Below are 13,244 nucleotides of genomic sequence, written 5' to 3' on the forward strand. Positions count from 1 at the left end.
GCTATTCTGCTGAACGAGAGGGATACTGGACAACCATTTCGATGAGAAGCCAAGGTGGGATGGCCATGATCCTTTGTAGACCTAGAGCCCTAACGTTGAGGCCCAGAATTTGGAGCCTGAGTAGCGACACTCTGGGAGAGCAAGGAGCATGGGGGAAAGATGTAAGGGTAACCCCCTGGCTGGACAACTGCCAGTGCCAAGTCAGAAGAGTGCCCTGAGCAACCAGGTACGTAAAGGCCAACAAAGAGCTCCTCTAACCTGGTAGGTAACCATATGAGGCTGAGAAATGCAGAGCGAGATAGAATTCTAAGTCCTTTAAGCAGTAGCCTTAGGTCTTTAACTTTTGTTTTTTCACATGTAAAACAATACCAAACCACTGCAGGTCCTAGCTGCTGTGTGCACGGAATATACTGGAAGACAAAGAGACCAGCTGGGAGCTACTGCAGAGATTCAGACATGAGGAGGGCTGACTTTACAGTGGGATGTGTAGGAAGAAATGATCACTAGGCCTTTAGGGGTGGATTTGCTGAGCAAGTAGGAAGAGAAAGACAAACATGGGTGGGGGTGGGGTGAAAGTGGGGGTTGGGTTAAGGCTATAAGATGACTGAGGGTTTTTGGAGGTATAATTATATAAGTAGAGTAAAATGCACAAATCTCAAGTGTGGAATGAGTTTTGACAAATGTCTGCATTTGTTACCCCCACCCCAACGCATTTTTTTTTAAAAGGCTGAGTTTTTGCATGCCTGCAGATCCTAAGTGAATTTGCCTCAAAGCATGAAGCTATATATGCCCCTTAGTGAGAGAAGCAACAAGGGCTGGAACTATATAGGTTTGAAAGTTATCTAGAAGCAGGTAGAAGTCTTGTGAGCAAATGAACACAGGGGCAGGGAAGGGGAATTGGAAAAGAAAGACCCAATTTTTGGTGCACTTGAGCCCCACAGACTGAGGGTCTTATTTGCAGGTAAGTGCAGAGACTATTTTTTTTAGGCCTTCAACCTCATACTTAATTCTCTTAAGGAAGAAATAAACACTTTCCGAGTTGGCTCCTGCCAACGTCTGCCCTATGCAACTTGCAGAACGCCAGTTGTTGGGGGAAGGGAGCTACAAGACCCCACGGGGTGGTCTGCACCTCCTCCAAGCAGCTTGCACGACAACCATGCACAACTTTGCTCCCGACCTGGGAGCCCAGTCCAGCTCAGCTCCGTGCAGCGGTCCTGCAGCAATGCTTTCGGTATTCGCAGCCCGTGCAAACTTAAAAGTCACGGGAGCACTGCGGTTAGAGTTGGGGGATGGTGGGCGTGGCCGCGCCCTCTCCCGCCCAGGAGAGTCCCGGGAACATTCCAAAAAGTATCCAAAAGCTCTGCACTGCGCGCGAAAGGAAAATATAAAAGGGCACAACCCCCTACCACTCTGGGCGTTGCATGTCCAGACCTCGCCAGTCCGGGGACACCATCGGCTGCAGCACACGCCTCCTGCGTCTTCTCCCTAGTCGGCTGTGAGCTTCCCTTTTAGCGGTCTTCAGACCCTAGAGCTGAGCAGAGAGTACTTGCGCTTTTCTTTGGGGGCAACATGCCTAATGACGACGCATTCAGCAAGCCCTCGGCACCGTCGGAGGCCCCGCACGCCCCCGGGGCACCGACTCAGGGCAAGTCTGGGGGTTTCGGCAAACCTACCGGGGCCGTGCCGGGAACCTCGGGTGCCGGAGGCAGCGGCGGCTCGGGGGTGTCGGGCAGTGGCTCCGGGAGCAAGAAGTCCCCACGGCTGCCCAAGTGCGCTCGATGCAGGAACCATGGCTATGCGTCGCCGCTCAAGGGCCACAAGCGCTTCTGCATGTGGCGGGACTGCCAGTGCAAGAAGTGCAACCTAATCGCCGAGAGACAGCGCGTGATGGCTGCTCAGGTGAGTGCGGGCGTCCACGAACCCGGGTTCAGCCTCGAACGTTTTTGGTTAAACTCCCTCCCGCCTGGCCGGGGCCACGACGGGCCCAGGTTCGGGAGAGAGGCAGCGGCGCGCCCCGGCCCGGGGCTACTAGCCACGCACCGACGCCGCGCTAAGGGGGAACTCGTCTCCGACCCGGCTTTCGTGGTAGGAAAGTTGCCGCGGGGTTCGCCGGGCTAGGGAAGAGGCCCCGGGATCTCCATCTTCGCCCTCGTGTACGTCCCTTCGGAGGTTCCCAGGGATTCCTGGCTCCGCCCCCCCATACGGAGAGTTGCGCTTACATTCGGGAGGGTGCAGGCGTGGGCTGCACTTTTGGGGGAAACCAAGACCGGCAACCTATCCGAATAATGTGTCGGGCAGCTCTTTTACTGGAAAAGTCGGTGTAACGGACGCTAGGGTGGCGTGGCCCTCGCTGTGCTCTTGGTGCGCTTTTCGTCTGCGCCCCGCGTGGGTGCTGGCGGAGCGCCTCGGCCATTTTGAGCGCTACGGAAGTTTTATTAGCATTTTAAAATTTGCTGTCTTGACCTAAGTTATTGAAGTATAAACTGCTTCGTGCATACTTTTAAAACATACTTAAGAATTAAAAAAATTCTATACACGCACAGTGGAAAAAATGCTGGACTATGAAATTTTGTTGCTCACGGTTTTTTATATTAAAGTGTCAAAACCAACGACGGTAATTTTTTTTTTTTTTTTTTTGCCGGTAATTTTAAACATCTTAACAAAAATAGTTGAATGTCGGTTGATGTCCTAAAACGATGTTTAGAAGAGAATAATATACAGTCTTTCCAGGTAAAAGTTGTTTTATCCTTTTAAGACAGGTTAAATGCACCCAAGATATAACTGCTAACGATGTGCTACTTTTGGGTAGGAATGTATAAATACCCTCCATTGTAAATGATTTAGGTGAGAGTGTTTAACAGGACTGCACAAATGCTTACAGATTATATTTTTATATACAGCCTTTTTTTAAAAAAAAGTGTTTTAAACTAGTTATATTTTGGCTTCATAGATTGTGAGTGCAGTCATGGAAATAGTTTTTTTTCTTGGTTTGCTTATATATTTTTACCTTAATCTATAGTGGATGAAAAGAATAAACTGAGTGTAGTGTTGAAATGCATTACAATGACTTCCTGAAAAAAATTTATGAACATTTAAATTGTAGGTAGAAAAATATTCTGAACATTTAGTTGGTGGCTTACATAGTGTGGAGAGTATGCTTGGGAGGGGAATTTTCCTCAAAATGCAATAAAAATATTTATCCAAGTAGGGCCATTAATTTTGAACCAGCGTTATTAGTAGGGGCACTACTAATAACAGCTCTGGGAGGGGGCTCTTCGTTATGTTAAAAACAAAAGCATCTCCGGATTAGCAACTTTAGTGTTTTTCACACCCGAGGGCTTGTGTTGTGCTGGATGAAGCCTTTCAAATCCATGTAACTGTCAATTTTTAGTCCTTTTAAAATAGTTTGAAACTGGTTTTAGAAATTCGTAGTAGGAAAGCTGCCGGGGGATCCTGGAACTATCATATTTAGATATGACTCTAAAGTAATTGTTTTTTTATCAATTGCCCCACCCTCCCTGTTTAAATAACATTTCCTAAGAACTCTTGAGAGGTCTTAGTAAAAGGTGTCTTTACTTCATGGAGTATTGTATGTGTTTTGTGCATGTATGAGATTTGTGTAAATCAGGCATTGACATACTACGTAGGTTTGTGGGTATTTAACTCATTTCTGATCAGAGCCTTAATATTGTTTCTAAACCTCTTGGTTAATAGAAAATCTAAAATTTAAGCTTAATTCCTTAATACCTGTATTAATTATGGAAGAATTCTTTTAGAACGTTGTAGACTCCTCTTAAAATCACTTTCAAATTAAGCAGCTTTCTAAATTTAAACTACAATTTTCCTAAACCAATATATAAATTGTAGTTGTGCTTCTGGTTTGACCATTTTGATTTAAATTTTTGGCTTGTCTTTGGGACTCTGAGGTGCAGGTACTTTCTCATTTCATTATCACCAAGAGTCAGTTTCAACAGAAAGTCTCCCTTTTTTGTTACATGTAGTCAGCAAAAATACAATTTCTTTTCTTCACACCTCTTTTTTTCAACCTTTAACAGTGTTATTCAAAAGAAGATAAGTTGAGGGACCCTGAGGAATTTTTTAGGTATGTTAGGCTCCTTCCATCCCCTCCTTTCCTGCCGGGAAGCCTGTCTTCTTTTCTCTCCAACTCCAGCCTCTCCCTTCTCCAGGGACTTCGACCCCCAACTCCCAGCCCTTTTCCTCATGACCTCTCCATGTGCACCACCACTCCAGCGAACAGGGCTCTTCGGGGTTTCCTAAGCAGCTCTGCCTTTCCTGCCCACTCTGCCCTTGTTCTGCCCTTAGCTCTTACGAGTCCGAGTCCTCAATCTAACATTCAAGGCCCTGTTCCAATACTACCCCTGGCTGATTCTTACACTTGAAGCCATTTCTGCCTCTGAATTTCTTCTGTAGGATTGGTGTGCGCCTCTTCTGTGGTGTTGGCCTCACTCTGTCTTGAGTTGCATCTTTTTTTTTTTTTTTTGTATTTTTCTGAAGCTGGAAACGGGGAGAGACAGTCAGACAGACTCCCGCATGCGCCCGACCGGGATCCACCCGGCACGCCCACCAGGGGCGGCGCTCTGCCCACCAGGGGGCGATGCTCTGTCCCTCCGGGGCATCGCTCTGCCGCGACCAGAGCCACTCTAGCGCCTGGGGCAGAGGCCAAGGAGCCATCCCCAGCGCCCGGGCTATCTTTGCTCCAATGGAGCCTTGGCTGTGGGAGGGTAAGAGAGAGACAGAGAGGAAGGAGCGGGGGCAGGGGGGTGGAGAAGCAAATGGGCGCTTCTCCTGTGTGCCTGGCCGGGAATTGAACCCAGGTCCCCCACACGCCAGGCCGACGCTCTACCGCTGAGCCAACCGGCCAGGGCCTGAGTTGCATCTTTGCCTGCCTCCTGTTTCTCCTTTTAAACAAGGGAGCACCTTGCGATCTAACTTCATCTTAACTGCTGTAAGATGCAATTCCCACTACTTTTACAAATTTGTAGAACGAAGGAGTGAGTACTCCTTTAGTACAGAATTAGAAAGCTCTCCCGCCTTTCTAATTTATTAGTGCTGATTTCTACTATTCAGATTGAACTCTTTTCTACGTGTGTGACTCGACCAGTTTTCCTCATTCTCCCTAGCCAACTTTATTTCCTTCTGATATACATACTAATTTGTTTAAAAATATATTTTTTCAGCACCTTTTTGGATCAGACGCTCTGGCTGTAGTCTAAACCATTTATCTACTTTGATGCATATCATAGTTACCGGGAAATGAGAGACTCGTAGACCTCACCTTGGAACTAATGAATCATGGTATCTGGGGTGGGTGAGGCTTCAGTGGTTTTCTCAAAGCTGCACAGTGATGCTTATGGGGAACTGGAGGTTGACCTGCTGCCCTGTGCTTGCAGGTGGCCCTGAGAAGGCAGCAGGCCCAGGAGGAGGAACTGGGCATCAGCCACCCCATCCCGCTGCCTACCACCTCTGAGATGCTTGTCAAGAGAGAGAACAATGGCAGCAACCAGTGTCTGATGACTGAGAGCAGCAGCTCCTCGCAGCCTCCGCCGCCGCCGGTCAGCACGCCCAGCCCTGCAGTTCCAGGTAACTGGGGCACTTGGGGGTCACACTGGCTGGGTACGAGGAGAGAAGAAGGCCTGTGGACACAGAAACAGTCTCAGGAATGTCCTGAGCCCCAATCACATTCAGAGCTTAGAGTAGAGGAGTTTCTTAAAGGATTCTTCCTCTGAAGGTCTGTTTTTGGCTGCCTCACAAAGGAGATGGCCATCACTCCAGAACTGGAAGTCAGCAGCTTTGCTTTCCGGTTGGTTACTAGCCAAGACTGAATCTGGACAGAGTCAGAATCACAGAATGTCAGAGCAGTGAGCGTTTCCAGATTTCATCTCAGTCCACCCCTCCACTTTGGGGTCCTTTTGGTGAGAGCTAAAGAAAAGTCCTTCTCTGGCAAATGACTGCAGTCCATTTGGGTCAAGTTTCAGTGGGCGCTGGGAAATGAGGCAAGGCATGTCCCATTGGCTTGAATTCTCTCCCACGTGTCCTAAGACGGTATTAAGGGCTCCGTGGATGTTAACCTTTTGAGTAGTACGAACGCTCATGTATGTCCTCGTGCCTCCTGAGCATCCATTAAAAAATTTTTATTTTAAAAATGTGTAAGGCAACATTAAAAAAAAGGCCAATCTATGTTCTCTTGTTTCTATAAATTGGTTATCAAACGTGATTTTAAGTTAATAAAACTGTAACTGGAACTAATTTCATTGAAGAAAACTCACTACTCAAAGGGTTAATGCACCTCACTTCATTCTCAGAAGTAGAGGTATGAGTCCTGTTTTACACATGTGGAAACCGAGATACAGGAAGCTTAAGTGACTGGCTAAATCTACAGCACTAGAAAGTGTCTGAATTGCCCATCTGTCTCTAGAGCTCACTGAGCTTATTGTACTGGGTCTTCAAGGTACCTCAAGCATGGTAATGGTTGAGAGCTATACTGTCCAGTGTAGAAGCCTCTGACTACACATGGCTATTTAAGTTTAAATTAATTCCAATGAAATCAAATGAAAAGTTTAAATTAATTACAATGAAATATTCAAAGAAGATACACGGCCAATAAGCACATGAAAGGGTGCTAAACATGACTGATAATTAGAGAAATGCAAATCAAAAGTACAGTGAGATATCATCTTACAGTGAGATACTAACCAACACATTGGGATGGTTGCTATATAAAACAAACAAACAAATAAACAAAAATCCCAGAAAATAACAACATTGGTTAGGATATGGATAAATGGGAAATTTTGTGCTCTGTTGGTGGGAATGAAAAATGGTATAGGTGGTGTGGAAAACAGGATGGAGGTTCCTCAAAAATTGAAAATAGGATTACCATATGATAATTTTTCTAGTTATATACCCAAAAGAATTGTAAGGCGGGTCTTAAAGAGATATTTCTATATGCATGTTCATAGAGGCATTATTAATAGCTAAAATATGGAAGCAATCCAAGTGTTCATCAACAGATGAATGTATAGGCAAAGTGATGTGGTGTATGTGTACAATGGAATATTGTTCAGCCTTGAAAAGGAAGGAGATTCTGGCACATGCTACAAAATGGATGAAACTTGAGGATATTTTGCTAAGTGAAATAAGCCAGTTATGAAAAACAAATACTGTATGATTCTTAAATACTTAGAGTAGTCAAAATCATATAGACAGAGAGTAGAATGGTAATTGTCAGGGCCTGGGGGGAAGGGAGAATGAGAATTATTGTTTAATGGTTGTAGAGCAGCGATTTTCAACCTTTTTCACCTTATGGCACACAAAAAAGTATGTTTTTAGTTGATCTGACAAAAAAACTAGGTATAATTTGATTCACACTGAATGGCTGTTGTTGTATTGGCTGTTAAACATTTTTTTTAATGTAACAATCTAAGGAAAAAGAGGTCTGTGCCCCTGACTAAATAGTCAGGTACTGCATGTTTTAAAAGTTCTTGCTGGCCCTGGCCGGTTGGCTCAGTGGTAGAGCGTTGGCCTGGCGTGCGGGGGACCCGGGTTCGATTCCCGGCCAGGGCACATAGGAGAAGTGTCCATTCGCTTCTCCACCCCCCCTCCTTCCTCTCTGTCTCTCTCTTCCCCTCCCGCAGCCAAGGCTCCATTGGAGCAAAGATGGCCCGGGCGCTGGGGATGGCTCCTTGGCCTCTGCCCCAGGCGCTAGAGTGGCTCTGGTTGGGCAGAGCGACGCCCCCTGGTGGGCAGAGCGTCGCCCCTGGTGGGCGTGCCGGGTGGATCCCGGTCTGGCGCATGTGGGAGTCTGTCTGACTATCTCTCCCCGTTTACAGCTTCAGAAAAATACAAAAAAAAAAAAAAGTTCTTGCCACACACCGGTTGGTGTTGCCGAGTTTTGGTTTCACAAGATGAAAAGAGCTATGGGGATGGATGGTGGTGATGGTTGCACATTATAAATGTATTTAATACCACTGAACTGTGCGCTTAAAAATGGTTGAGACGGTAAATTTTACATGTATTTTACTACAGTAAAAATAAATTTAAAACCTCCAGTTCCTCAGTTGCACTAGCTGCATTTCAAGTGCTCAGGAAGCACAGAAAGCTAAGGCCTGCTGTATTGGATCGTGTGCACTTCCGTTTCTCTCTTAGATCCACTGATGGCCCTGGCTTAGAAGGCAGGAGCTGTAAGAAAATCCACTAAAGATCTGTGAAGTCCTGATGGTAGTGAGTGCATATATATGCAGTACATATGCTGAGATTCACAGGTGCACAGCGTCTGCTGAGGTTAGGTGAGATACAGCGGTGCGGTGTGGTACCACTCCACTAATATTGTCATGAGCAACTCAGTTTGCTGCGCTTAACCACTGGGCTAAAGTTGCTCAGCTGCCTGTTGTTAACTGGCTGTATAACTTGGAACATATCACGTAAGCTCTCTGGGCCTTTTGTTTCCCCTTCAAAAAAGGGGGGTGGGAGTCTAAGGGTTTTGAAGATTCGAGTCTTGACCATTATATAGAAGGAGAAGGTAAGCAGGGACCAAAGAAAGCAGGTGAGGGGTGGGACCGTAAGTTCCGTGTTGCAGGTAGGTGTGTCTGCTATCTGCCACCGGGTGGGTGCTGGGGCTGTAGGTTCTGTAATTAACAAAGGAACAATATTCTTTCCTTTTTTATTGGCTTGGTTTCTCATGTACTTAAAACAGCTTGCAAACTTTCCTTTTCAGAAGCAGGAAGGAGTATATTAATGGTCTGATCTTTACACTTTGGGATTTTAAGATGTGTCTAAAGTTAATGATCAAATAATGCATACCTGGTCAGGGCTGAGCTGGTGGAGTGAGCTGGAGAGCTGAAATGGAAACGGGTTGTGGCAGAGGAGTAAAGAGAGGAGGTGGTGTTCCCAAACATCTTAGGAGGTAGGAATTACTCCCATTTACAGATCTAGATACCACTGGTAAGGAAAGTGCCTCTGAATACAGCTGAGTGGAGCCAGGATTTGGTATAGGTCTGCCCAGTCCCAAAGCCCGAGGATTTTCCATTGAGCTGCCTGTGAAGAGAGGCTGTAGGAACAGTGGACATGTTTCTTTGGAAAATGAGCAGTTATGATTAGAGGCATGGTTTAATCTTCAAAGGGATTTAGGGCTAATGGGCAATAAGAACAATGTTAGGGGCAAATGTCTCTGCCGTTCTCTGTTGGTATAGAAGGCTAGAGACACGGTTCTTTGTGAGGAGAAGTACAGGGAAAGGGATGGATAAATGTCAGAGCTGGGCATGCGGTAGGGCATCACAGGTAAACTTGGTGTAGCGTGTGCTGTCCTGCATTGCACCTTGGAGGAAGAGATGTCAGAGTTTAATTGTATATCCCAAAGCATCAGAGTTTAGAGCATTTCAGGCTCAATGGAGTTTAGAATGATAAAGTTCTCTCAGGGTATTTCAGAGTAGCATTAGGGAAATTACAAATAGAAGCAGTTAGAAACAAGATAGAAGGTTCAAGGTCAAGGAAGATGTGACCCAGCGGTGGGATTCAGCCAGTTCATACTGCCAAACCGATACCTGATTTTCTGTTGAGTTCAGTGCATTGTTTGTTAAAATGGCACTTGCAATCAGTGTTTTCTCTAAGGTGGGCGCCTGGGCAGCCACCCAATGTGGAATTTACATTCCTTATTCTTTTTAAACATTCATTTGTGCAACAGCGTATTCTAAACCCTGTTGTAATGTTCATTCCATCCATAGGTGAAAAAAATTGCAAGTGAGGACACCAATCAAGAAACAGTATGGAAATACTTAAGTAACAGTTTTATTGGTTTTTTTTTTGTCAGGTATTTAATATTTTTTCATTAATATTTTAAAACTCTTGTAATCTAGTTTTGTGTGCCTCTTTTATTCTTGATTAAGTATTAAATGCATGAAATAATAAGCTACCTTTTGGTATATCAGTTTTTTATACTTAAAATGGTCATTAGGGCAGAGAACCGGTTGTTAAGTTATTTGAATCCCACCATTGATGTGACCAGATTCCCCTCTTTGCCTCTGGAGCTGATAGACCTTGGAGTCATTTTCGAGTCTTGATCAACACTCAAAGGGGGGAGAGGAATGTGGCAGCCAGCAGTGTGTTGTGCTCATGTGCTGAGTTTTGGATGGAGGGTGTCTCTCTGGAGGCTTGGTCTCCCAAAGGTGAAGGGCTCCTCCCTGGCCAGCTCATCTCCCTGGGGCAGGCACCTCAGATGCATCATCACCATTCACTGGACTTTATTTATTTATTTTTTTTGTATTTTTCTTAAGTAAGAAGTGGGGAGGCAGAGACAGACTCCCACATGTGCCCAACTGGGATCCGCCCAGCATGCCCACTAGGGGGCGATGCTCTGCCCATCTGGGGTGTTGCTCTGTTGTGGCTGGAGCCATTCTAGCGCCTGAGGTGGAGGCCACAGAGCCATCCTCAGCAACTGGGCCAACCTTGTCTCAATGGAGCCTTGGCTGCGGGAGGGGAAGGGAGAGACAGAGAGAGAGGAAAGAGGGAAGGGTGGAAAAGCAGATGGGTGCTTATCCTGTGTGCCCTGGCTGGAAATTGAACGTGGGACTTCCACACGCTGGGCCAACGCTCTACCACTGAGCCAACGGGTCAGGGCCTATAATTTTTTTTTAATCTAAAACAATTTGGAATGTTTTTAATTTTTATTTATTCATTTTTAATTTTTTCATTGATTTGAGAGAGAGAGAGAGAGAAAGACATCAATTTGTTGCTTTACTTAATTGCATCTTGTAAGTGCCCTGACGGGGTTGAACCTCTGACCTCTGGATGCTTTTTATCCACTGAGGTGCCTGGCTGGGGCCAAGCTTGCAATGTTTTAATGGCCTAGTATTCCGTTAAATAGATGTGGAAGGCTAGGATTTGAAATGATTTTGTAACAGTGGTAGGAATAGTTATGGAGTAGTAGAACCTACTAACCTGGCTCACCTGGGGGCAAGTTGCTAACTTCCTTTTCCTAATACCTTGTGTTTAGTTCTACAAGGCAGTAAGTAGCCTAGTGAAATTCAGTAGAGTTCCATGCCCTTGAAGTTTCTTATCTCCTTTTGGCTTCTGAAAGAGCCAAAAGTGAGAGTGAGAAACACCCAGGCATTAACGCCGAGATTGTGGCCGAGTTCTGAGGACATTGTGAAGGCAGTTGGATTTACCAAGCGGTTGCTTCATTTATTAGAGAACTGACCATGTACCTTAAAAAAAGTCTCTACAGTCCTTAGCTAAGATTTGCTAAGATTGACTAAATCACTGACTAAATGTTCCTCAGATAATGGGTATCAGAGACTTTTGTGGGTGTAACTGTGGAAGAAATAGCTTCTTGAAGAAATACCCTGTTCATTGCTATTTCTTATACTGGCGGGATCAGATGTTAGTATTTTGGGGGCACCCAGAAAAAAGGAGCAATTTGGCTTATAATTGACTGAATTAATAGTAACTTCAACATTATCCCTGTGGTCTTACTCTTTTTAAACTTTAGCATAGAATATGTATATTTCTGATTGCAAAAGTTGTGGATAAACTTTTAAAAATAGATCAGGCGTGCTTGTTCTTTGGGCTCCTCTTGGTTATTTTCTGCTCCGTTTTTCCTTCAGTGTCCTGTGCAGCCGTGGGTGCCGTGTACCCAGTGCTGACACTGAGGTCTGCCCGGTCTTTGCCTCTGCTATTCTGTGCAGAGGTGTCAGATGAAGGTTTGTATTGTAGACAGTTCGGTTCTACATGTGTATCCTTTGTAAATAAGGACCTGAATGTTATCTCCTGTGGGGCCCTCCTTTCTGGAGCACCCTGGACTTCCACACACACTCGCATTCACACTCCCCCACATCAGACCACCTCCTTCCGTTTTGGGCCTTCCCAGGGCAGCCCAGCATCCTGTGGCCCGGGACCTGCTTTCAAGTGCCTGTCCCCATGGGGAGGGGTCAGTCAGGTCCGTGTCTATAGTGGTGGGGCCCCCTCCTTCACGTCTCTTCTTTAGCAGTGATTCCACTTATGAATACCGAGGGAGAGGGAGAGAGAGAAAGCACACACACAAGGTAGGAGAACACATTTTGTGTGTATCTTCTTTTTTTTTTTTTTTTTTTTTCCATTTTTCTGAAGCTGGAAACAGGGAGAGACAGTCAGACAGACTCCTGCATGCGCCCGACCGGGATCCACCCAGCACGCCCACCAGGGGCGATGCTCTGCCCACCAGGGGGCTATGCTCTGCCCATCCTGGGCGTCGCCATGTTGCGACCAGAGCCACTCTAGCGCCTGAGGCAGAGGCCACAGAGCCATCCCCAGCGCCCGGGCCATCTTTGCTCCAATGGAGCCTTGGCTGCGGGAGGGGAAGAGAGAGACAGAGAGGAAAGCGCGGCGGAGGGGTGGAGAAGCAAATGGGCGCTTCTCCTATGTGCCCTGGCCAGGAATCGAACCCGGGTCCTCCGCACGCTAGGCCGATGCTCTACCGCTGAGCCAACCGGCCAGGGCCTTGTGTGTATCTTCTAAGTGCTGAAGTGCTTTACAAAAATGAAATGTAGTTTGAAAATGGAGTGATGTCCCCATGTACTTTTTACCGTAAGAAATGTGACTGGTGAATTAACAATGAAGGATACTGAGCTTTTAAGTTTACAAAGACAACTATTTTTTAATTGAATTTATTGGGGGTGACATTGGTTATTAAAATTATATCAGTTGCAGGTGTATAATTCTATAATGCACCAGCTGCATATTGCATGTTCACCACCCCAAGTCAGGTCTCTTTCTGTCACCATTGACCCCCTGTACCCTCTCCTACCGCCCCCACCCCCTTTCCCTGTCGTAATCACCACACTGATGTCTGTGTTCATGAGGTGCTTTTTGTTTTCTTTTGCTTAATCCCTTCACCTTTTTACCCAGCCTGGCACTGCCCCTCCACTCTGACAGCTGTCAGTCTGTTCTCTGTCTGTGAGTCTGTTTAAAAAATGTACTATTCTTTTTTTTTTTTAATAATTTTATTTTTAATGGGGTGACATCAATAAATCAGGATACATATATTCAAAGATAACAAGTCCAGGTTATCTTGTCATTCACTTATGTTGCATACCCATCACGCAAAGTCAGATTGTCCTCTGTCCCCTTCTATCTAGTTTTCTGTGTGCCCCTCCCCCTCCCCCTTTCCCTCTCCCTCTCCCCCCTCCCCCCGTAACCACCACACTCTTATCAATGTCTCTTAGTTTCACTTTTATGTCCCACCTACGTATGGA

General features: G+C 45.8%; 1 protein-coding gene across 2 annotated transcripts in view; it reads left to right on the forward strand.

Moving 5' to 3' along the window:
- The first annotated feature begins 1,569 nt into the window (after window positions 1-1,569).
- The window catches only part of DMRT1 (doublesex and mab-3 related transcription factor 1), a 127,202-nt gene continuing 115,527 nt past the window's right edge, over window positions 1,570-13,244 (forward strand). For both annotated transcript variants that reach the window (XM_066365680.1, XM_066365679.1), the window contains exons 1-2: window positions 1,570-1,899; window positions 5,412-5,601. In XM_066365680.1, the coding sequence (XP_066221777.1) occupies window positions 1,570-1,899; window positions 5,412-5,601 (520 nt within the window). The remainder of the gene's footprint in view (window positions 1,900-5,411; window positions 5,602-13,244) is intronic.

The sequence above is a fragment of the Saccopteryx leptura genome, chromosome 2, assembly GCF_036850995.1.
Source record: "Saccopteryx leptura isolate mSacLep1 chromosome 2, mSacLep1_pri_phased_curated, whole genome shotgun sequence".
Classification (NCBI taxonomy): domain Eukaryota; kingdom Metazoa; phylum Chordata; class Mammalia; order Chiroptera; family Emballonuridae; genus Saccopteryx; species Saccopteryx leptura.